This window comes from Ischnura elegans, chromosome 7 (genome assembly GCF_921293095.1).
Source record: "Ischnura elegans chromosome 7, ioIscEleg1.1, whole genome shotgun sequence".
In the NCBI taxonomy this organism is placed as follows: Eukaryota; Metazoa; Arthropoda; class Insecta; order Odonata; family Coenagrionidae; genus Ischnura; species Ischnura elegans.
Genome location: NC_060252.1, coordinates 41089128 through 41113403, shown reverse-complemented (window position 1 = coordinate 41113403; position 24276 = coordinate 41089128). Strand labels below are relative to the sequence as shown.

Here is a 24276-nt window from a genome sequence, read left to right as displayed (position 1 = left end):
GCAACACTGTTCCTGTTTCCACTCACCAGCAAAAGAAACCTCGATCTAGCTCTTGAGTTGGAAAGTAAATATTGAAATAAGCACGTTTACGAAGGAACAGAGGTTATATTTAAAATATTTCTGATAGGTGAAGTAAAAGTATTCCCATAGTTAAACCGGAGCCCCTATTGCAATGAGAGGTAATTCGCTACCTCCAATTCTGTCATGAAGGAAAAGGACCAACTTTAATTTCGTTTTATACATGAAATGCCATGAGAAAAAAATGAGAATTGAACCACTGAGCTTTAGCTTTCCGTGCCATTGCGCAAACCACGACGCTGTCCAGGTCCCTGATTTCCCCATAGCAACTGTACCATATGTTTTAGATGCATTCGTTTCATGAAGGGTGCCTAATTAACTGTGAAATTAAATACCCTGTCTTTTAAATACTTGAAATCAAAATATTCCTCTCTTGATATTGAAGTACTTTTTAGCTTAATTCATATATTCTTTTTAATGTTCGTAATTTCAGGATTCCTTATCCGTAACATTATAACCTTAGTCCTTGACATAGGAATCCAATTCTTAACCTTCACCAGCAGTCTTTCAGCAACTTTATTCTCAAGGGAAAAGATAAATATACTCCCTCGATGATGAAAATAATTTTAAGCCCATTTCTGGTGATGAAACATTTCCCTGCTAATATTGGTTAATTTCTTATTGTGCGCAGGTATTCACTGCAAGCAATATAAGAAAACGTGGAATATGTCAGAAATCGAACCCCAAGCCCTTGGGTTGGGAAGCCAATACTTTAGCAACCTCACCAATGATCCGAAAGACTAAATGTGTTCTTGGTAAGGAGTGGTACATGAAATAGGGGTGGTGTAAAAGGTAAGGAGGGGTATATAAGCATATGAGAGAGAAAGAGGCCTACTGCTTGGAGTCTCACCCTTAGGCGTTGGAAGGGCGGTATTCTTAGTGCGGGACACACAGAGAAGTGCGGAGACTGAGCAACAAAAGACCCGACCGAGTCGAGGCGAGGACGTCGGAGTTTGAGGGCGGAGTTTCCCGTGCGACAGCGCTGCTCGGGAGTTCGCGGTGTAAGGTGACTCGAGTCGAAGAAAAGGATGGAGAAGACCGTGCTGCCTCCTGGTGAGGGAGCGAGGAAAGAGCAGAGGGAGACGATCTGAGCATCGGCGGACGTGGGACGGGAAGAAAGCGCGGCAAAAGGAGTATGAATCTACGGCAGTTCCAAACCTCCCTCAACGCCTTTCCACGCCCAGAGTTCTTGGGCTTTTATTAATGAAATGTGAATGGTTGGCGAGGGAGCGTGGGAAACTTTTATACAATGGGCTCCGAAAACTATAGCGACGGCATCGTATGGATGTGAAGAAAAGTGGTTTGAGACCCCTGATATACCACAGAGAGTGGAAAAGAGGAGGAGAATGCATTAGAAAGGGGGGGGGGTAGGACGTAGCGGCTTTAACCTCCTTCAAATTAACTTAACTTGACGTAACATAACTTAATATGCATATTATGCGAAGATTCCACAGAGGTAAAATTATTTTCCGTGACCGGGAGTTGAACCTGGGTTTTCCAGAGTTGTTCCAGGTGTTCTATCAATTATAACAACAGGGTATTTTCTTTCTTTTTGATATTAAATGAATTACATATCCTAAGGTATAGGGCGTGTAACCCTAAATAGCGTTCAAATCAACTTAGCTTGTCATTACTCGGTATGTTATGCGAAGATTCTACAGTCAAAAAATTGTTCTCCTTGCTTGCGGTTTGAACCTGGGTATTCCGCTTAAGTCCTGGAACCTGCTTAAGTCGTTCTTCCACTTATAGCTCCACGATTTTTATTATTATTTCGTCTTATTTTCTCAAGCGAATTTAGGACATTGTTGTCTCTTCCAATTAACTCGATGGACAATCACAAACATCCATGCCCTGGATGGTGATCAATCCACCCAGGCGGGATTCGAACCCGCGACCTCTAGGTTAGCAGCCGGGGACTTTACCCCGACGCCACCGAGGCCGGCAACATTGAATAAATAAATCGTCCTAACATGAAAAATTACCTAACTCATCAAAATAAAAAAACCATGGGTAAGCCAGGAAAACACCTAAGATCAACTCAGCATAGTTATGCTAAGTATTTCATAAGCATTATAGTATTTATAACACTAAGATTTGTATGTGGTACCTTGCTGTTACTTGATAGGCGTGATCTATTTTTTATATTATACCTCGATGTTAATCTTATATGAAAAGCAAGGTGTCCAGACTAACTTATGTATTCACTCACTCATGAACTCAGAGCTCAAACTACTGAAGACCAAGTAATGTAATTTTCAGAGAATATTCTTCGTGTCATTTACAAAATCAATAACAGAGAATTATTTCGAAAAATAATGCATAGGGTTGTTTATTCCCCATTGAGGTTAACTTTTCGAATCCCATATGTATATCATTACATTCCGCCGTTTTTAATTCCTTTCTTTCGTCAATTTCCATTCATTTTTATCTTTTGTTTTTTTTAATTTACCTACGGTCAAAATAATTTAAGATCATTCTCATCACAAAATGGAAGATTAATATTGCAAAACTATTTGTTCAATTCGTCAATGCGCTTCGTTTTCTTCAATTAATATTATTTTTAGATCCAAATTTATCAATTTTTCCCAGTTTATGAATATAAATTAACTGTTAAAGTCATGCGTAAACTCGAACTCAAAGCCTGCAGAAAAGCGAAATTTCTTTTACCTAAACATACGGTTAACGAGTACGTCATAGATTTTATGACCGTCGAGGCATACCTTAATCTACAATACCCGTTCACATTCAATGGTTGCATTTAGATATTTTTCATAAACACCTAAGAAACGTGAGGTTGAACTTTTCACAAAAAAGATTTAATTTATCGCTAGTTTCTCTCTAAATTGAGTGAGTATGAAATCAAGGGGCACAAGTGATTTTTTCTCAACAGAGGTAGGTAAAGTTAATTGTTAGAATAAATACACAAAAACCTGGTTGCCAAGGGAGACGAGTGAGTCTTTGTTCTGTGCTGACATCGAGTGGAAAATCAAATGCACTACTGAGTATCTAGTTGACCTAGTTCGTTTTCTCTACCTAATTTCTGCACCTAACTCTGTATAGTACAGAGAAATCACTTGTACCCCTTGGCTTCCAACCGACTCAATTAGGATTTGAGAAAGGATGTTGAAGATATTGTGTAGGTTAGTGCAGTAAATAGAAGAACATCATTGAACGAAAAGTCTCATCGCCATTCCATTCTCTATCTCTCTGTCTCACCATCTTCCTTTGCTCTTTCCTTTGTCTTGGTACTCTTCAGGGGGTCTACCCTTGTTCTTTGGCCAGAAAAGCCTCTCTTTTTCGCATAAGATCTCCACCTCCCACTCCAGTTAGCCGCGGGAAACGACTGCCCACGTTTCCCCTACGAACAATGGAACCCAGAGTCACATAGGGCGCTTTTCAACTCTGGTCTCTCCTGCTAATTTCACAAAGCGCCCGAGGATGTCAACATCTTGGACCATTCAGAGTACATTCGAGTTTAAACGGCATATCAGTTATGCGAGCTTTCTTAGGGATAAGAAGAATACTCCGCAGATTCAAGTTTGGGCTTTGACTTCGGGACAAATTAACTCAACAATAGCTAAATTTCTGGTACAACGCCCACGCGATGAATAATTACCAACTACATTGGTCAGATAAATTTCCAAGGAGAGGAAATATCCCTCAACTTTACAAGGATCAGAGCCTTATGAATCCTTATGAATGAGCGTAGATTCCTTTTACCCAACATGAACTCATTCGATGGTTGTAATACAAACATTGACCCTTCATTACTAGAAATATGTGCCATTTTTTCAATTCCTATCGTCTAAGCAAATCTATCAGGAAGGCAGATGCCGTAACACTGCTTTAGATAGTCATTCATCGTGAACATAGGGAATATAAGGGTAAGATCATTAGCGAATTCTTAAAATATTATAAAAAATGATATAAAATGCACTTTGATAATATTTAACATAGCTTTAACTCATCATATTATCCGCGTCCTCGGAGCTGCCATCGGCAGCCACAAAACGATTTGATTTCCGGTGGAACTAAAAAATATGTTCGCAAAATTTAAAGTATGAATATTGACGAAATTCACAAACTCTTGATTAACTTTGTGGTATTCCATTATAAGTTTTCGTTTTCCCCTATTCTTGCGTCCGTTTTAAAATTGATCAAGTAACTAGGAAACAATAATAAGATAAACAAATCATAATAAGCGCCTGAAGATGATGATAATTCATTGAAACCCGGGTCGCGCTCTGTAAAAAGAAGTGGTATAAGTAATTGTGTGATATAAAGGAAAACTTATGGACATTGACAGCAATCTTACAATTAGAATTATGATCACGTTAAGGAACCGTTGTTATAGTAGGTAGTTTGCAAGGCTTAGCAAACACCACTGGTGAGTTCATTTAAGCTGCGTTTCTCACCTTTCAGATACGTGGGACACATTTAATTCGTATCTCACCAGAAAGTCTCAGCCTCAGAACAAGTCTGCCTCAGCCTCAGCAGACCAAGTCTGCAATGTCCCAAGGGGAACCAGTCAGTTCGCTTCACTTTTCTCTCTTCTCCTCCCACTTTCCCATCCCTAAAATCCTTGCTTCGCTCAAATTGGACCCCCCCAACGGATTCATTCCTCTTCTACCTCAACCCTCGGGACGGCAGTCGAGTTTGATGTCAACACCATCGCTGAAGTGACGACGATCTGAAGGCTTTCACGCATTCAAGCCTACAGCTCCATAGGTGCGAAATGAGCACGTAAAATGTAATTGGCAGCGACAGTGAAAATTATGAAGAATAATTTCACACCAGCCATTGAAATCGATGCAATTTAGCTTCAAAACAAGTACTTCAGGGCTTCACCTTCTACGCTATTTTACGTATTGAATGATTTGGAATGGCATAAATTCCAAAAGTAGAATATGCAGTAGCTTTGACGAATTTTCGCGCTATATTTTGTTATAAACAGGAATTTCTTATATCTATAAGAAAGGATTTTCCCTATAAATTACAGGATTCCCGTCTAACACTCCTTAAATTGTCAAGAGACCGGAAACTCACCTCGTTAATTGTGGTATTTCGTGACGTGCATGTTCACTATGAGCGAATGTTAATGTACACAATATTTACTGGATATCTATTGCGGTGGGATCTTGGAAATAAACTGTATTACTGATTCGTAATGGCAAATTATATGATTTGTTAAATGAATCTATTTACTGAATGTACCTATGTGAATACGTAATTAAAATTTAATAGTTCATTCTAGCTTTTCGTACCGTGAAGTCAAAGAATATCCTTGCCTTAGGAAAGATACAAAATGTTAAAATTCAAAATTCAAAGTAATAGCAGGCGTAGAGGTGAATAAAGGTACGTTAAAATATTTATTTTTAGTTTAGTTTAACTCAAAATATCATCTTTATTTTCAGCCTCTAACACCACAAAATGTGTAACCTGTGAACAAGTGGTAAAATTTGAATAAGTACATCATAAACGTGAGACAATGCTAGTGAGACATGATCATACAATCTTTAAATGAACGAAAGATAAAAGTACAGTACAATAACATAAAACCCTCTAGATAATAAATAAATATGGACTTGAATATATCACGATTATATACTATGCCTAAAGGTGACATGATAACGCCATTAAATTGGAGACAACTATGTGACAACATCAAAATAATTTGAAAAATATTTAAGTAAATACTTATATAAAATAATAGAACACTCTCGGATTAAATAGATTTTGGACAGTGGAGTAAAGTCTACTGAATATCATTTAAGATATACTATTTTATTAGTGATGCAAAGATGAGTAATAACATACGTTTCGACTTCTACAAAAAAATCCTTGAAATAATTTAATGGCTTGAAGGGATTTTGTTTTCGCCATTATAATAGCTTAATCAGCATTATAATAATCAGTCGGTATATTTAATAAAAGGCCAAAAAGCTTCATGAGGTAATTTATAAATGACTGAAATGGGAGCGTTTGTATTCACACAATGGCACCCTACGAACGCCCCTCGATATCTATGCGTCTATAAATACATGAAAGTCACGGCTGTTGACTACATTCACGGCGCTCCCCTACCTTGTGAAGCTCACTTCAAGGGCCGCTCTAAGAATATCTCAGAATCATGTCGCTAACCTCTATACGACGGTGATTCAAACTGACATGGCTATTGACATGAATAACTTCTGAATAATCATTTGCAAGAAACATTCCTGAGTAAAAAGGTATGGTTTTTACTTTGACGGCCACCTTAAGCTTAATAAGAAATAAAATTCAAATTAAGGGAGAGGATATAAAAGAATCTTCTGTCACAGTCTTGATAAAAATGCCATTTTATGACATGAAAACTTCCGGATGGATCCAATGATTATAGACCCGGCTTCAGCTGACCCTCATTATCAAAAATTAAAATGCGCGACTGGTAACCCATAAAAATATTCCAAAGTTCAAACTGAAATCGATCCCCTCTATCAAAAGACGAAACGCCACTCTTTAAATGCAAATGCTAAATAGCTGAAGAGATTTTATAATGAATTAATTTCCATAAGTTGAAAAGTCTACCATACATGGCAATCCTTTTAATTATCCTCAAATAATATGTGACTACCCATCGACTCATAATAAGGATTTTGACCGTTTTTATTTCATTTTATAGTAATATACTAAAGGTTATGGTCTCCCACTTCATTGATATTCAATACAAAATGCATCAGAAAAATCGATAATTACTTAAATGTGCGTTATTGGAGCAATAAGGTTGTTATAATTTCGAATAAACTGTGAATATTTAATTCTGATCGGGTTTGGAGGTGGATTGTGCCCTCCTGAGGGACACGTAGCTGTTCCTTTGTCGTAGTATCCTTTACCTTCTTGCACCTGTAATGGTCCAACGCTATGATGCTTCAATGGCCAGAGTGGGGGAACTTGAAGGGTGAGAGGATGGCTTGAAAAGAGGCGATGGTTTAACGGACTTATCGGTAAACTCAAAGGGAACTACTTTCATTATCGGGGAATCTGGTCGAATCTACAAGCTTAGCTCGCAAGCTGAAAGCGAAATTCACGTACACAAAGGGTGAAAATAAACCATGCTCCTCAGTTCTGAGGAAATTGGAAGAGAATGCTTTGAGGCGAAAGACAACAAGTAAAAACGTAGCGGAAATATGGTATCGACCTTAAAGTTTTGCCCGCGCATTGTATAATACAGATGAAATTTACAAAACAATAGGTATTTGTTAAAGGGGTCCGTCCGGGGTACATATACAATTTTCCGAGAAATTAGAACTATATAAGTTAGTAACATAATAAAGTCAAATACTTTTCAATACTTTACGAAGGCTTGTATAACATATTTGTTCTTAAGTAAAAAAAAATGGATTAAGGTCAGCAAATATGTGTTTTGGTCTTTCAAAAAGAAGCCTGAAAGACTTTTCGCAGCGAATTTCTCTTCAATAACGTGAAAAGTCCTGCGTCATTTAACGGGGACTCAAACTGATATCCTTAAGGAGCAATCGCCCACACTTTCACTGCTATTTTCACGACTATATTCTTAGCGGTTATTTTTTTAAGAATTTTAATGACAATACAAAAATGAATGAACATTTCTCTTACTCTATTCGCCGAGTGAGAAAATTAAAGAGAGCCCACGTTTCGGGTACCAACTCATCACGTTTAATCTAGACTAGAACATATCAAGTCATTTTATCTAGCCCTGAAGCGTCTCTGAAGCTTACGGCATACTTAAATTTTTTTATACATTGACGAGCCCGGGAAATTGATTCAAATTATAAGTAGACGTAGTTTAGAAGTTGAAGAAAGAGCCAGCAAAATTCTGAAACATACTAGAAAATCCTCGGTTTTCGATCCAATCGACAAATCTTCAGAGGTAATGTTATCTTTCAAAAATATAATCTCTCAAAAAATGATCATAGTATGAAATCTTAGACACAAAAGTACTTAACGTGCACTTCTTAAGGAATCACCTCCATAAGCGTGAGGATAGTTACTTCTCCCGCAGCTGAAGAATGTAATAGAGGCAAAAGAGGAGATGAAATAGGAAAAGAAGGAAATAAGATGAAGAGACTCTAAAAAGGAAAGGATCAGTGGGTGAGAGGCAAAAAAAAAAGAAGTAAGTAGGCCGAAAAACGAGGAGTACCGTAAAAAAAGGAAGAGAGGCGATTCGTATTCCGCGTCGCGGTTCGGGATAAGCATCATCGCGTTTAGCAGAGTGGGAATCAAAGAATTCAGAGTCGACGGAGTGGAGAAGGACCAATGGCAGAAGAGAGAGAAAAGGGCGTGTTAAGGGGACGGAAAGAGAAAAAGCGAAGGAGAGGAGAGAAAGGAAGCTCAGTCAATAACCGGAGACCCTTAAGAACGACTACTGCAGGAGTGCGAGATAGACCGAACGTAAGGTGAAGGGCAGGCCTCCCATACTCGTCTTCACTTTAAACGACTGGGCCATTCGGGAATTTTCGCCCCGGAATAGTGGATGTAGTACTCCAGTTTGCTCTTCAATCCTCGTTCAAAAGGAATGAAACTAATGGGATAAACGGCAGGCTCCAAAGATTACGCCACCTCAGGCGATTTGTCCATTGGATCGAAAATCGAGGATTTGTATGGATGTTTTAGACCAGGAGTAGAGAGTTTTGATCCACGAGACGCGTTCCCCGACGTTTTACTACAGTATATTGAATAACATTCTCACGGATTATATTAAGATGTTGAGCTCGCGTTCTTTCATATTAGCCGAGGAAGGAAGCCTAAGAGGATTTAGTTTAATCCCGGTTGCCTATGATTTAATTTAGAATGGGACCTTGTTTAGTTGTTAATCAGGTTTCATGTAAGACTCATTATTAAATAATAATGTTATGCATTAAAGTACATGGCCCGATGTTGTGGAACTGTGCTTTAATGTGCTACACATTGATTCGGAATTTTTCAGTTTTATGAAACAATTAAATAAACAAGTATTCTTCGATATTACAAAATTACTTATACCACTTAATTTTTACGCAACGCGACCCGGGTTTCGGTGTATTATCATCATCTTTAGGGGTTAGTATCCCGTATACTTAAAGTTATTATCTAATAAGGAGTATTACATTGAACTTTAATAAAAACTAAATAAAATCCCATTCTAAAATAAATCTTTGGCATCCGGGATTAGACTAAACCCTCTTAGACTTCATTCCTCGGCTGATATGAAAGAACGCGAACTCACAGTCTTATTATAATCCTTGACAATTCTATTCAATATATTGTCATTATAATTCATCGAAACACGGGGCGCGCTGTAAAAGAAAGTGGTATAAGTAATTGTGTAATGTCCAAGAAAACTTTTAATGGAATACCACAAAGTTAATCATGAGTTAGTGAATTTTAATTAAATAAACACTACTCAAATCGTCATTGATGTCAATTTTTTAATACAAGTAAAAAAATGCAAATGATTCTTTAGCATCTAATTAACTTATATGGTATCATACAAAATGGAGCATGATTAAATTAAGATTATGTACTCGAGTGCTCCATCAGAGGAAACATTGGATGTAATACGGTAGCAATATTATTCCAATGGCAATAAACCTACCATTGGAATTCAAGATTTTTTCAGATGTTTACTGCATAATCACTCAAAAACTTATAGAACTAACATTGATTAGCATAAGTATACTTGGTACAGTTCCAATTTATATGAGATATAATGAATTAGAGGGTTAATGTGCATTAGCTGGTAAGAGTTATCAAATAAATGCATTAATACCAATATCAATAACTAGAAAAATAGGAATTATTTATCTGCAGATATGCATGTACTTTGAGGAAATATCTAATTTTTATAGGGTTTAATAAAAAACTGAAATAATTCAGAATGTAAGAGAGTGAAAATAGAAATTTTAATATTAAATTTGCAAGCTGTACGTAATTTTTAAAATTAAATCGTTATGAATGATCTTATAAAGCAAAAAAAACAGTGATGGAATTTTATTTCATAAAAACTATAGTTAAACGTTATTAGATGGGTGCTAATGTGGATGCAACCTGTACTTCATAGCATTTTTACTAGTATCAAGTGATATGATGACCCATAATCATACTGATTTCGATATCAAAATGTAATTTACAATGTCTTTGTTTAATTACTACATCTGGATAGAGTATTTTTTATTGCAATTGAATATCATATATAATGTAATCGAACTGTAAGGTTTTTAGTGATGGATTACGCAAGGCGGATGAATATTTTATGCCAACCCCAATATCGCGTCCGTTGAGTTCAACAGTCTTTCAATCAATATTGTAGGAAATATTAGGTATTTTGTAATAATTGAAGTCATATTTTAGTCCTTTAACAGTTTCAGAAATAAAATTCTTTGATTTTACTGATATTTTAATCACAATTAGCAAAATATAGGTGCCACTATTTCTAAGATACACATAAAAAATCACCTTCTGACAGATGATTTTAAATGCATCATCACGACAAATCAATTGCAGTAAATTTATGTATAGAAATAAATGGGGTATCATTTCTTAATCTTATCCATCCTGTTGAAAAGAGAATGCCTTTAGGCTGCCACCATCTTTGGCGATACAAAGCTTGTAATGCCTAAAAGGAATAACTTTTATGAACATCGTGAACTCTCAAGAGGAAGTACTGTAACACATAAACCCAATTGCGACCCATCTTCCCCGCATTGAGCCCTGGAGGAAAACTAATTGTACTCTTGAGAGATGGAATAACGGCCTTGAGACTCTGACACAACAAATAAACGACGGCTCAAGAAGGGGAAGAAGCCTTGTATCGGCAAGGCAAAGAGCGAGCAGCAAAGGAAGAGGAAGATAGAGCGATGAGGAACTGCTGGAAATCATAAGGGTTTGAGCGAGGAAGCTAAATGTGAGCCTCTCATGGTGGAATGTCGCCAAAATGAGGGATTGACGTGAAGTCGGGGAAAAGGAGAGGCGCCGAGCGAAATTGTTTAGCCGCAGCTGAAGAGACACAGAGAGTTAGAGATATATAGGGGAAAGGATGGAAAAGTAGGACTTAGCACTGTCGAACGAAGGTAATGACAAGAACAGAGGCGTAGCAGTGAATTAAGAGGAGAGACTTTTGGTGCAGAGAGGAAGGCATCGAGTCTTTTGACAGCTGTCTCAGAGGACTCAAAGAAAAGGATGGGAGGAAGAAATGGCGGTGGCTTGGAGCAAAAGACGGCGTCTTAGGACGGGTGGAGGAGGAGGAAAAAATAATAATCCCATAATCCTCCTTTCAGTTCGCCATATTTGTCTTCTCTATTCAGAGGGAATGCGTCACAAAGGTTTAAAAGATCCTTTCAACACGCAGACTGGTGAGTGTTTTTTTTTTCTTTCTCGTAAGCTCTAGGGCAAAGAGTAAAATTCACATTTTATTAGAAAACAGCTTGTCAACACGTCTATTAGTGAATGGGTAATTCATAACTACATGACCGAGATAAAATGGAGTATCTCGGTGAAACTTTACAACAATTTTTAATGTATACTCAATTCTTTAAACTATGCCAACCGGAAAAATTATAGGATTCAGAAATCTGCCACGAAAAGAGAATGAAATTTGTTCAGCATAATCATAACTCATGTACCTGAAAAGTTCGGTTGGTCATTTTCTATGTTAAAAAACCATACATGATGTATCAGGGAAATCTTCAATTTTACATTTCACAACCACATTTACTTTTACTCATCATAAATATTGCATATGGAGACTAATTGAAGAAGAATAAGTTACAATACCATAATCCAAAGTTAGTCTCTTACTGATGTTTTCATTTAAAGAGAATGATTTCTTAAGGTTTCAAATCCCTAATTAAACATATTCCTGCCAGTGTTAAGTCTAATTAGCTTCATTTCCGAGAGAAGATTAAAAAATTATTTCGTTAACAATATACCAAATAAATGATAGATTTCCCTCTGAATCAATGACTGATTTTAGATGAGTATTCACTTCACACAATACTAGCGCAAGGCAGCAAACGTAGATGAATTCACAAGAATAATTCAAATCGGCATTATAAAATTACGATTTATAAAAGAATGATATGAAATTTTGTTAATATAATCGAAAAACGCAAATATATGAAAATTTGTTCGATTTGAATGCAATGGATAACTTTCATCTAAGAATACTTGCGAGTTAGTTACCGAAAAAATACTGCCCAAAGTTCAAATAATAAATACTTATAGCTGATTGAAATTTATAGCTGACTCGAGTAATTACGTCGTACCAAAATTAGCGAAATATTAAAATAATGAGTCCAATGGAAATAATGCATTAGATTTCTATGATAATCTCGTATATTTTTGAGAATTTTAAATAGATTTTTGAACTCAACCTTTCATAAAGGGCAATAACCTGCATTCTCCACAGAACTCGTTTCATTGAATGTTAAAAGAAAGAGACAAGACATAAAAATCTCCAGACGAATTAATCCATCTCGCGACATTTATTCTAAAAAACTGCGAACAAAACATAAAATTTATTCATCACTGTAACACCACTGAAACATACGAAAGCCTCTATAAACTCACTCCACATTCTACAAATCTCTGGAGAGGAGTTTTACCAACTTAAGATGAAGCTCCACTTGAGAGGCCGAGTACCTGCTGCTTTCTGGACGAAATATGCGCGGACAAACATGAGTTAAGGCTCGATATCTCGTGCGCTCACGGTACTTCGTAAACTCGCGGACATGTTGGGCAGTACTCCGCTGATATCTCGTTTCTGCGACGGAGGGCAGCGCACACTTATTCACCGGGACATTAGGCTGCTATGTCCGCAGCCATTGCGAGCTCTTCAAGAGGACCCGCCGAATGTGTACCACGCTGAAGTGCGGACAGAGGTAACTGTGACGAGGTGTACAGCTCGGTGACTGTTTCCCGTAAACGCACCTCGGCATTGTAGGGACGAACAGAATGGATCCTCTCATCGCATCAAAATTACGAGGCAACGAAAACAATGGTACACACTGCTGCTTCGAATGACGAGAGCTCAGAAGAATCGGTAAAAAAAAATTCTCACGGTAATTTCCCTCTTAAAGTCAGGGAAAGGGTTGATGAAAATTACAAAAGAAAAATTAAAGGTAAATTTGCATGCCACACTTAAATTTAGATAAAATATATCACTCGTAATATGAACTAAATGAACTAAAGTTACCAAAAATTGGTAAAATAAATTTGCTGCAGAGGACTGTTGATGAACATTTCTGAGTCTAAGCCAAATTTTAAGTTACTTGCCACTTTATTATTTAACTAATATTTTTATCGAAGTATAACTACAATTTAAAATTGACAAAAATTACATCGTCACATAAGAAATGTATTAATTTCTGTAAGGATATTAATACATTTTTTCTTCAAACGCAAGTAAGGCTTTGGCTACTTAATACAAAAATATTTTCCAAGGCTTCCATAGGCATCTCTTGCTGGCTGTTTCTTCAGAACACAATGCGAGATAGAAAGCGTCAACAACATTAAGTGCAATGCAGACTTATGGAAAAAATACCGCACAGTTAGAACCTAGCCTATAGTTCCATTTGCGCTGGGACAAGAGGAATTAAACGAGGGCAAAATAAAAGCAGCTAAAAGCAGGGAAGAAAATACAACGGAAAAAGCAACCTGAAATATTAATTCCAGGCCTGGAGAGCACCTTTAAATGCTCAGAAAAGGAGGGAGTAATTTTTCTCGAAACAGCGATGCGAAGTTTGCGGGTCTGGAAGAGAAAGGCAAATGAGAGAGGACATTCTCTTCCGTACAATTTCAAGCCGAGCCCATGACCTCCGCCAAAAACAAAACTCCATATTCGCCTCGCAGCCATATTATCCCGGGGCGCAAGTGGCAAACGTTAACGCATCACACGTCGTTTAACCAAGACTTGGGGAAAGAGCAAAGCGGTAGCAGTATCTCGCGAAAGAGATTACGCGAGAGGATGCTATTCATGCCCTGCTTCCCCTCATAACTATCCAAAGAGGCTGGAGGTGGATAAGGAAACAAAGAATGGCAGGGGATGCTTACAATAAACAAATATATCAAAATTTTGTAACTGAATACGCAACTCAAAAAAAAATCTAAACTAGATGGTGTGTAAAAGACCGCGCATCATCCATCGCACTTGGAGCTAATATAAAAATGACAAGAACATAAAGCACGTGATAAATCACGTGGATCTGATTGTCTGACTACGAATATAGTTTTTATTCCATATAGATTATTTCAATTAGAAATTGTTTCTCCAATACAATGAATGTGAATGAACATGTAAAAGGGAGAAAAACTTATCAAAATTGTATTGAAACGAGGCATTTTAATGCAAATAATGTGCTTTTCCTTCTATTAAAAAAACATTTGATAAAAAATTAAAAAGTCGTGCCTGCGGCGGAGATAAGTTAAATCAAACATTGCAATATTTCCACTGAATTTATTTTATCACGACGCGTTTCATTTTTACAACACAATTGTCATTTAACTAATTTAAATAATTTCCACCATAATGTATGACACATCATGCAATATACCGTGGTGATGAAACAGCATTTTAATTTAAACCTGATTCGTTACCTATAATGAAATTTGTACTAACTTTCTATCAAAATTGTTATTTCTAAATATTTTTAGAAAGACATTTATAGTTCTCGGACTTATGTCCTCTAAGAATAAAAATAATTTACTTGAACAAAAACATTGAGTAGATTTAAGCATTGAAATTAATTAAACAGTAAATCATGAAATCAACTCACTCGTTATGAGCGGTAAACTAACAGGATCATACAGAAAAAGTTCCAATATACAAATTAGAAAAAAGAAAGAAAAACACGCATCATTCACAGTCTTCCAAAGGCAAAGAAAAGTTCCAGTATAAACTATGCGTAGCATCACAGAGAACAGAACCAATGAGGAATTGCATTAAGTTACATATTGAAATTTACAAACAAATAAAGAAATTTAAGAGGTACATTTTTATTCAAGTAACCATATAAGTCATAATGAGGCAATTAGTAACAAGCTATAAACCTTTGCCATAAACGATTTCAAAAACCGAATATTTTTAACTTCATCTGGTAGATTATTCCAGAGATTTGATTCTACAACCTGAAAAGATTTTTGTATAGAAGCGGTACAAAGAGCGGGATGGTAGATGAAGTTTACATCATATCTTGTAATATTAGTAGAAGTATGTAAATATAGCAGTTGTCAACATTTTTTCTATACACAGGCAGACCATGTGATAAGAGCCTTCGTAAAAGCGCATTTTTTCTTTGAAAAACAATTTAAAAAATTATTACCAGCAAGGCCAAATTTTTGTAGTTTCCAGTCCAGATAGTATAACAATGAGGGAATACTTTAAAATTTTTAAGAAAAGGGAGTGTGGGTACTTCGTTTGCTGCACCAATCTCCTTGCAGAGCACACAGCAATGCGTATAGCCGTAACCTCTCTCCGACTCCCACCCATTCAATTTCTTTTTAGACCCGTATTCCCGCCTCCAGCATAACAGCCGATGCGCATTTGCCGAGTCATTCGGAGCAGACTGAGAGCAGAGGCCGTATGCCCTGCCACGCGCTTTCCTCCAGGAGAAAATTTTAATCATGACCGAAGAGCTCGCTGCTCCCGTCTTGCTTCACTCTTTCCTTTACGCCTCACTCAAAGAATGCAACGCTGCGGACCAAAGATGGGGAGTGCGGAAGAAACTCGGCAGCTGCACGACCGATGCTGACTAAGGTTATTTATTCTGTTTAGAGCTAATCATTCTGATTATTCGTTTCCCGTAATCACGAACTATTTTGTTCGCATCATTAAAGTTAGTGAGATAGTTCGGTCAGGTTGCGTAGTGCTTGAAGCTTTTATTTTCCCTAACTGATACCATACGCGTTCGATTCGCAGTAGTGGCTAAGATAAAAGGTAAAATATAATTGACAACGGAAGAAAGAAAAAAATATGCAACAAGAGACTACAAAACCATGCATTTTGGACTATAAGCAGGTATAATTTTATTCATTTTTTTAAAGGAATCATGTTAAAACGAAACTGATGTCTTTTCACAGCAGTTATTTTTGAGTTATTAGCAAAAAACACTTTGTAGTTGCAATCAAAAGGCGTTGGTTTCATAAAAATGGCTCATTTACATAAATTTTTTGTACTTACTTCTACTTTTTCGTAAGCATTAAATTTATTAGGGTTAAAATTTATGAGTGCAATCATAAACATGACATAAAAACTGTTGAATATAGCCGAGTGAGATTTAAAATGCTGGATAGAAAAACATTAATATGGTCCATAGATTTTTGTTATTTACAGAGCCAAGTTTCAAGAAACTGCATTATATTCAAGGTGAAAATAGATGTTCGAAAAGATTGATAGAATTTGTTGAAACCCTCGGCGGTTAAAAATAAAAATCTACTACGGATGTGACGCTTTTCAGTTGATTGTTACCTGTTACACAGCTTCACAAAACATCGCTATCTATCATTAAATTCGTGGAAGCAATTTCAGCCTGATTTCTAATTTGGTGGGAGCTAAATGGAAGGGAGGTTAGTTTTATGTATTATATTTTCTTAGCCGTTAGCATTACTAGGAGTATTTTCTTAATTTTTATACATTCTTATTTTTAACGAAAACACTATTGTTATCACTGCTAAAAGATTCTAGAAAATTTCAAAGCCGCGGCTAAACCTTCTTGGAGATAAGGTAGGTATATTAAACCCTTTTAAATAAATGACTACGCTTAGAATTAGCTAACTACACTACCTTTCAGAGCAATACAAATGAAAAAAGTCGTTTGATCATAATAGGCGACAAATTTAAACGTCAACAGCAAGATATTTCAAGAGGCCTTTTCCAAGCCACAATACAGATACAAAAATAGCCAGTCGATAGAAAAAATATGAAAGCTGTAAATGGCCCGAAATAAACTGGGAGGATAATAGGCCTGGAATATGTATAAAAAGTTAATGGACAGCTAAGATAGAGTGCTTTTTTTGCTGATTTGGGTGGATATCACATGGAATTTATTATTACCAGTATGCTAAACACTAACTTTGGCTGAATTTTTAGACTTAAATCGCAAACAAAGTCAGTTCCTTGAAAGAAATATAATTTAAAGTTATTTAACTTCGGCTCGGTGTCAAAAATTTTCAGTATAGCATTAATACGAGTATGGAAATGCTATAGTTTCGTGGGACTTCCAACCGAGGGAAACCGTTTTAATCAAAACGTTATGACGACCAAATTCACATGCCATCGACATAAAACGACTTCCATTCCAGGCGGGTACTTTTCTCTCAGCCCGCCTCAGACCTTACGGTTCTCCCACAATTTACATTCCGGAGTCCCAGAAACACAGCTCTCCTATCGTCCTCCTCCCAATATAAACTCGAGAAAAGCATATGCACGCGAAGAACATGGCGGCGACGCGCAAGATGTGTTCACCGAATCCTCGCGCGAACACTCCCACCAAAGTGTGTAGGTGGATACGTGTGAGTGCGATGTTTGCGAACGGTTGCGAAGGAGAGGAGAGCAGTTCGTATGGTCGTGTTTGCGTGAGGCTCTGCTCACTCTAATGGCCGTGCATAATTCGCCGGACGGGTTCGGGCGAAAGGTAACGGCGAAGAGGGAGGGACCACAGTTGCTTTCGAGTTTCGTTGGTGTCTGCGCGGAGACAAGAGAACGGAATCGTGGAGGAAGAGGCCCTTGCGCTCGTCTTTAAAAAGGTTCCCCTTCCATTATGCCGTAGGCCTATTGCGTAGGCACTTTATTACAATTTTATGTAAAAATCATAATTTTATTGTAGGTAATTGCCAACAAATCGGATAGTATTGAAAAATTAACTAAGAGGAAGTCCCAAAACTATGATCCAGGGTCATTTTTTATAGTTAAAAAGGTAGTGAATACTTTCAACTGACCTAAAATGTATAGAAGAATGGAAAAGTTTTCCAATATTTATTTTTACAGTCGATTCAACGGATTATACAAAAAGAAATTCTGAGAAGTGGTCCCAAAACTATTATCCAGGCTCATAATTTTACAAAGAAAAAGATTTTGAGCACTATTAATTGAAATAAAATTTTATGAATGTTTTAAAATACGTATTTGTACTCTTGAGTCAACAGTAAGCGATTATAACCCTAGGATTTCTTCATTGAACTTCCAGAGTGCTCCATATATACGATTGTAATGCTAGTATGCTAATGATTGTAATCATAGTTTTTTGAATGCCTCTTAGTTAATTTTTCAATACTATCCGATTTGTTGGCTATTATCTACAATAGAGTTATGATTTTTACTAACACATAAAATTGTATTAAAGTGCCTACGCAATGATAGATGCATGCATTTAGTGAGAATCGGGAATTCCTTTTATGACACCCTCTACAATAATAATGGACCAGAGAATTGCTTTTAAATTTTCACTCATTTAGATTCATGACACGATATTATAGCGATTTAAATGTAAAAATAACTTAAATGTAGGTAACTATTTCAATATACTAAAAGACCAATATTTTATCATTAAAATTCTTCTGGAAGATCGTTAAAGTAAGATTGTTAACTAAATATCTGCTGAAAATGTCTCTTAATTCATTACTATTTTTCCATCAAGAGTTTATGCCACACAGGCAAGGAATTCTTTGTCAAAATGCTATGGTTAGTTTCAGCATGCAAAAGTATACTAATGGGATTATTTTACTGCTAATGCAAAAGATTTTCACAGGTACAATTGTTCCGGCATCCGATCCTCAAAGTTTTACGACGGCAATAACGAAGAGCATAGAGAGCAGAAAAATTATTTTGAAAAAAAATGGAATTTTGCACCGGTAAAAGGCCAAGTAGTAATTAAATATATCCACTAAAATTTTTTATGTGAACTGGTAAACCAGACGTTTTCCGGAACCGATAAAAGGTACCAGGACTATTCCCAAATATCGCCTCAGAAAATTGCATAAGGAGAGGAGCATGAAAAATCAATCAAAGCATATTCAAATCCATTCAACGGATAAATGACATAGGTAAAAATGTAGGCCTTACGCGATGGGGGTGAGTGGCAAACTCTGAGAGTAAAAGACTGATGGGAACCATTTAAAAACAAATCCATGTTTATAATTTAATGGTCCAGTCTTATTGATAAAACACTCGGATTGCAGAAAAAATAATGGCATATTGTTAAAAACCATTACAACAGAAAAAAATTGTATGGATACCTATATCCTTGACACCATTGTTAAAGCGGGAAAATACTTTTTTGGAATCTCGTTCCAGCGTCCAATTTTCCGGACCGATGTAGATAAAATCCAGGAAAATTTGTGATAGATAGTAACACTGAATGAAAATAAGCACCACTACTATTTCCTCATATTCAGGGATCCTGTATATCATTTTATTTAGTACAGCTATTCATAATTATGGGATAAATAAAATTATAAAATCTAGTAAAAATACAGGAAAAATGGAAAATGCTGCCGATTAATATGCAACCCTAAACTCCTAATCAGCTACACTACTTTTATCTCTTTTACGGGAAGTACTCTATACCGTTATCGAAGAAAGCTAAAAACGAAGGACACATTTCGAATTATTTATTTTTCATGCCATTCAAAAACGTTTCACAGCAAAAAAAAAAAAAATTCCTCATTTTTATCGTTCGTTTATACAGATTACTTATTTTACAGCAAATGGTATCACCAACTAAAATAGTTCATAGAAAACGATGACCTCTGACCGAAAAGTAAACGGAAAAAAACAATTCTTAAATATTATTAAGCTTTTATCCTCAGCTTAGCTTTGCCAGTCGTTCTTTACTCCGATGGAAATATATATTCCTGAATTTATAAAACTTTTTGTCCTAAATATAGTGAATAGACGTGATATACACCATCTTCTTCCATTGAGTGAGATTTCAAGCCTGAGAGACTGCTATTTGACCAATTAAAGCCCAATTCTAAGTCGTAGCTCACAACATTTCCCCTATATGATCATATATCTGAAATGAAAGGGCATAGCCGAATAAGAAGGTAAAAAGTCTCCCCTCTTGGATTCGTCCCGTACTTGGGGTATGCGATTTGGGATGAAATAGGACAAATCTCCCCACATTTCCAGCTCGCTAGATGCCCACCAGATCAAAAATACGATTTTCACTCTTTTTTAAATATCTCGGTCAAGAATGCATATCTCAAAGTTCTTGAAAACAATTGGAAATCTGCTCCATTAATTAAGGTTTCAAATGCCGCAAGCTGTATTAAAAATATGCATTCTTGACCGGGATATTTAAAAAAGAGTGAAAATCGTATTTTAGATCTAGCTGACCCTGGTGGGCATCTAGCGGGCTGGAAATGTGGGGAGGTTTGTCCTATTTGATCCCAAATCGCATACCCTAAGTACGGGGCAAATCCAGGAGGGGGAACTTTTCACCTTCTTATCCCGCTTTGCCCTTTACTGTGTTCTAGCAAGGACCTGATCCGTTTTTGCTCTTTACTCGGATGGAACAAAATTATCTTCGATGTCTAAACTTTTTCGTAATGATAGCGAATAGACATGAAATACACCCTCTTATTTCAACGAGTGAGATTTCAAGACTGAGAGAAAAGGAGAAAGGGGAACTACGTTCGTTCTGATTCCCAGGTGAGTAAATCGTTCCGGCGGCCGGGGTATTTGCGTGAGTGTTTGGGATACGGAGAAAGGGTGTGCTTTGTGTGAATACCGAATTGCGTGCTGGCATTTGGAAACAATTACGTGGAATTGATGAGCCGGAATTACTAGTCGCCATCGAGACGAGAAAGACCTAAAGCATGGGCTGGGTCTTTATTTTCCTCACCGGCCCGGGGAGGAGTGATTTTCTCTCGAAAGCAACACCGGCAGGAAAGGTGGTGGTGGTGCTTTGGAGGGAGAGATGGAAAGGTTTTAATTTGGGGCCACGCGCATGAGAAATGGGCTGGACGATCATCCGCGAGAAAGATTAATGGCGTAATTGGAGGGAAATTTCGGATGGACGCGGCGGATTCGTGCGATCATTTTTTTCTTCCCCCGAAATAATTACGCCGTGAAGGATTGAAATTCTGCAAAAGCGACGGAAGAATTCCCGCCCATACACATTTTTTTCGGTACTCCGAATTCTTAATGGGACATGTAAAGTACGCCGCAGACTAGGAGAGAGAAAAAATCATGCGCTTCGTCACGGAAAACATCAATAAAACCTTGTAAACGATTTCGGAGTAATATTCCACCACCTAATGTTGGCTGGAAGATAACTCTTGACTTTGATATGCACAGACTGACATTATAAAAGAGGAAGCAACATAAATTAATGTTCTTCGTCGTCATTACTTAGGAGCAACACTGCTTCTTAACGATTACTCAAGAAACGTTCATTGATACTCCTATAAAAACTGACTTGGTTCTAAAGGAATCATTATGCACATTTTCAAGCGCCCTAGGTTATTTCCTCAAATGACGACGGAAATAAACAAGTGGAAAAAAGTGATTTCATGATATACCTCCCACAAGAAATAAATATTTTTCCCTGAAATTTTTACCATCTTTAAAGAGCATCATTTTACTGGAGACCTAATTTTTACATTAGAAGTTTTCCATATTTATATAATTTATAAAATTTTCATAAGCTTTCAACAGCATATAAGGCAAACATTTCCAAACATTTGTCAAAAATATTTCAATACTTCAAAATATTGTGTTGACCGGTACAAGGTAAATTGAGAAAATTTTTAGCAAAAATTTTAATCCTAGTCAATACCTGTTTTCCTAATACCGAAGGACAAAATTACATGATGCGTCGTGCAAAAACATAGACCATGACATTATCATATTAAATCGTAGTAGATGACGATCAAATTTGGAAAACTGTACAGGAGATAGAATGAGACTTACAGATTGTAATGGACGTCTGCCATGTTGCTGCGGTATTTCAGCGCCATCTTGTAGGCTCGTTCTGCTTCGGCCATTCGTCCTTGTGAGCTCAGGACATTGCCCAGGTTTCCGTAAGCTAAAAGTGGAAGAGAAATAACGCTGTGATTAACTAGTAAGGTAACATTTATTTTTTTAATCATCATATTTTTACAAATCAGTCCTAATTATTATATATTAAATGTATATTATAGCTAAATATGTTAATTTGAAAAATAAGTAAGAACTGCACATATAAGAAATAATTGAATAGAAACATCCCACTTATCATCTATACACAGACAAGGGGTTGTTGTTTTTAAATTGCAGGAATTAATCCAGTTTCAAATTAGCAAATGTTTTAAGAGCAAAGTCATATGCACAAACTGGCACTTGTGTGGGCTAGGTACGCAGATATGTATTGCTTATGGCCTTCGAATGGATTGACAAGCAATTAATTACATATAAAATGCATCCCCGGGGCTACAGCTTTGATAAGTCATTCCAATAAAATGAAAAAAATGCTCCAACGAAAAGGATAATATGAAGCTAAATCGCTGATGGATAATAAAAAATATAGATTGACTGATAAAATTGTTTACGTTGATAATCATTGAAAGGCTTTCATTTCAGAGAATTTGCGGAATAAATCAGAAAAAATAATCTAATTGAAATGAAAACGCTAATAATTCATCAAAGGAACGATATTGAACTCATGAATATATTTAATTAATGGATAAAAAATTGGAGGTATCTCCGATGGATTGAAAATTATTACAAATTTTGCTTTCAAAATACGCGATATAAAACACGTAAACATCACGTGAAAAACATTTCTCGTGTTTAGTCCATAATTTCAGTATGACTAAACATTGGGTTTAAATAGGTTGAACATAACGAAGTGAACTATGAAAAAATCTAACATTCAAAATTAGGTTGGAAATGATGATGAGAGCACACATTCCAGTCTACACGAAAGAATTTCATTACGCATCAATTTAAGAGTCGAAACACTAAACCACGTATCCTAACAAAATAATGACGCCCAATTTTCTGAGCGAGCTTCGAACGAAAAACTTCCAGACTCATTACTGCCCGCGTTGCATCCGCAAAATTTCCACGGACCGATGAAAATAATATCCCCGGATATTTTAATGAAAGATCGACTACTAAAAATCGTTTTCCGGCAACAAAGGAAAATAACTGACGTGAAATGTATCTCAGGGAGGAGATGGATGAAGGGTTACTGCGAACAGGGAAAAGATTGGAAGGGGGAATGATAAAACGTAGTAGGGTAGTAGCCCAGGAGAAGGTTTTAATGCGTAAGGGAAGGGACGCGGGCTTCGAGGGTGGAAAATACGCGCAATTTGGTTTCGGGATACCCGTCAAAGAAGGAATTTTCCCTTAAAACTCTCCTTTCCCTTCCTGACGAGAAAAGCATTCCTAGCATACTAACACGACACAGCCTCTCAATACCTCGAGCAGCTCTTGTATAACGCTGAACTCTTCCCCTACCCAACCCACTCTGCCTACCCTGTGTGCTCCCGTAGCCTTTGACACACACACACAGAGTGAAATCCCTGTTATACACGCATCTTCCAGGCTCCTTTGCGGGGCTAAACGTCCTATTCTCCCCACCCCAGTGCCATCCACCGGTAAAATGAAGGATGCGCCGAGGTACGGCAGAGTTTCCCGGAGTCGCTCGCTACTCAGAGAGTAAAGGTCTCATATCTCTAGCATGCAGATATGAGAGTGTAATCTCTGCTGATTACGGTATGAAGTTGCGTCACGTGCTTGAAACTCGAGCATAGACGGTAAGGTATTAAATTATCGTCATACCCGTCTCCGAGAGAGCCGTTGCACTATGCTTCGGCATTCTGCAAAGCAATGCCGGGACAAATTGCTTTCTGCTCAGTCTTGAGCACAAGGGATTGCATAGTTATGTGCTATAATGAATGGAATTTCTGTCGAATATATTATATTTTCTGGAATTCGAACTTTGTTTATAAGCATGGGACACTTCTATTATGTATTAACCCTCTGTAACCCACAGCTTTTTCTGAGAAAAATTAAATTTCAAGACTTCACATTTTAAAAATGTTAAGATTTTCTGCTAAACCATAATTATTGTTGTAGATACATATTTCGCCATTATACTTTACGACATAAAAGAACACGTAGTTTAAATCTGTCCTAAAAAGAGCAGAAAATGTATGCATTATTGATGCTACTTAAAAAAAAACATTGGGTCATAATTATTTAAGTAAAGGCTGTAATGT

At 36.8% G+C, this 24276-nt stretch overlaps 1 protein-coding gene across 1 annotated transcript in view; it reads right to left on the bottom strand.

The window, feature by feature from the left end:
• LOC124162962 (protein O-mannosyl-transferase TMTC2-like) overlaps positions 1-24276 on the bottom strand; it is a 507991-nt gene that overhangs the window by 348529 nt on the left and 135186 nt on the right. The window contains exon 4 of the mRNA XM_046539742.1: positions 21983-22097. Coding sequence (XP_046395698.1) covers positions 21983-22097 — 115 coding nt within the window. The remainder of the gene's footprint in view (positions 1-21982; positions 22098-24276) is intronic.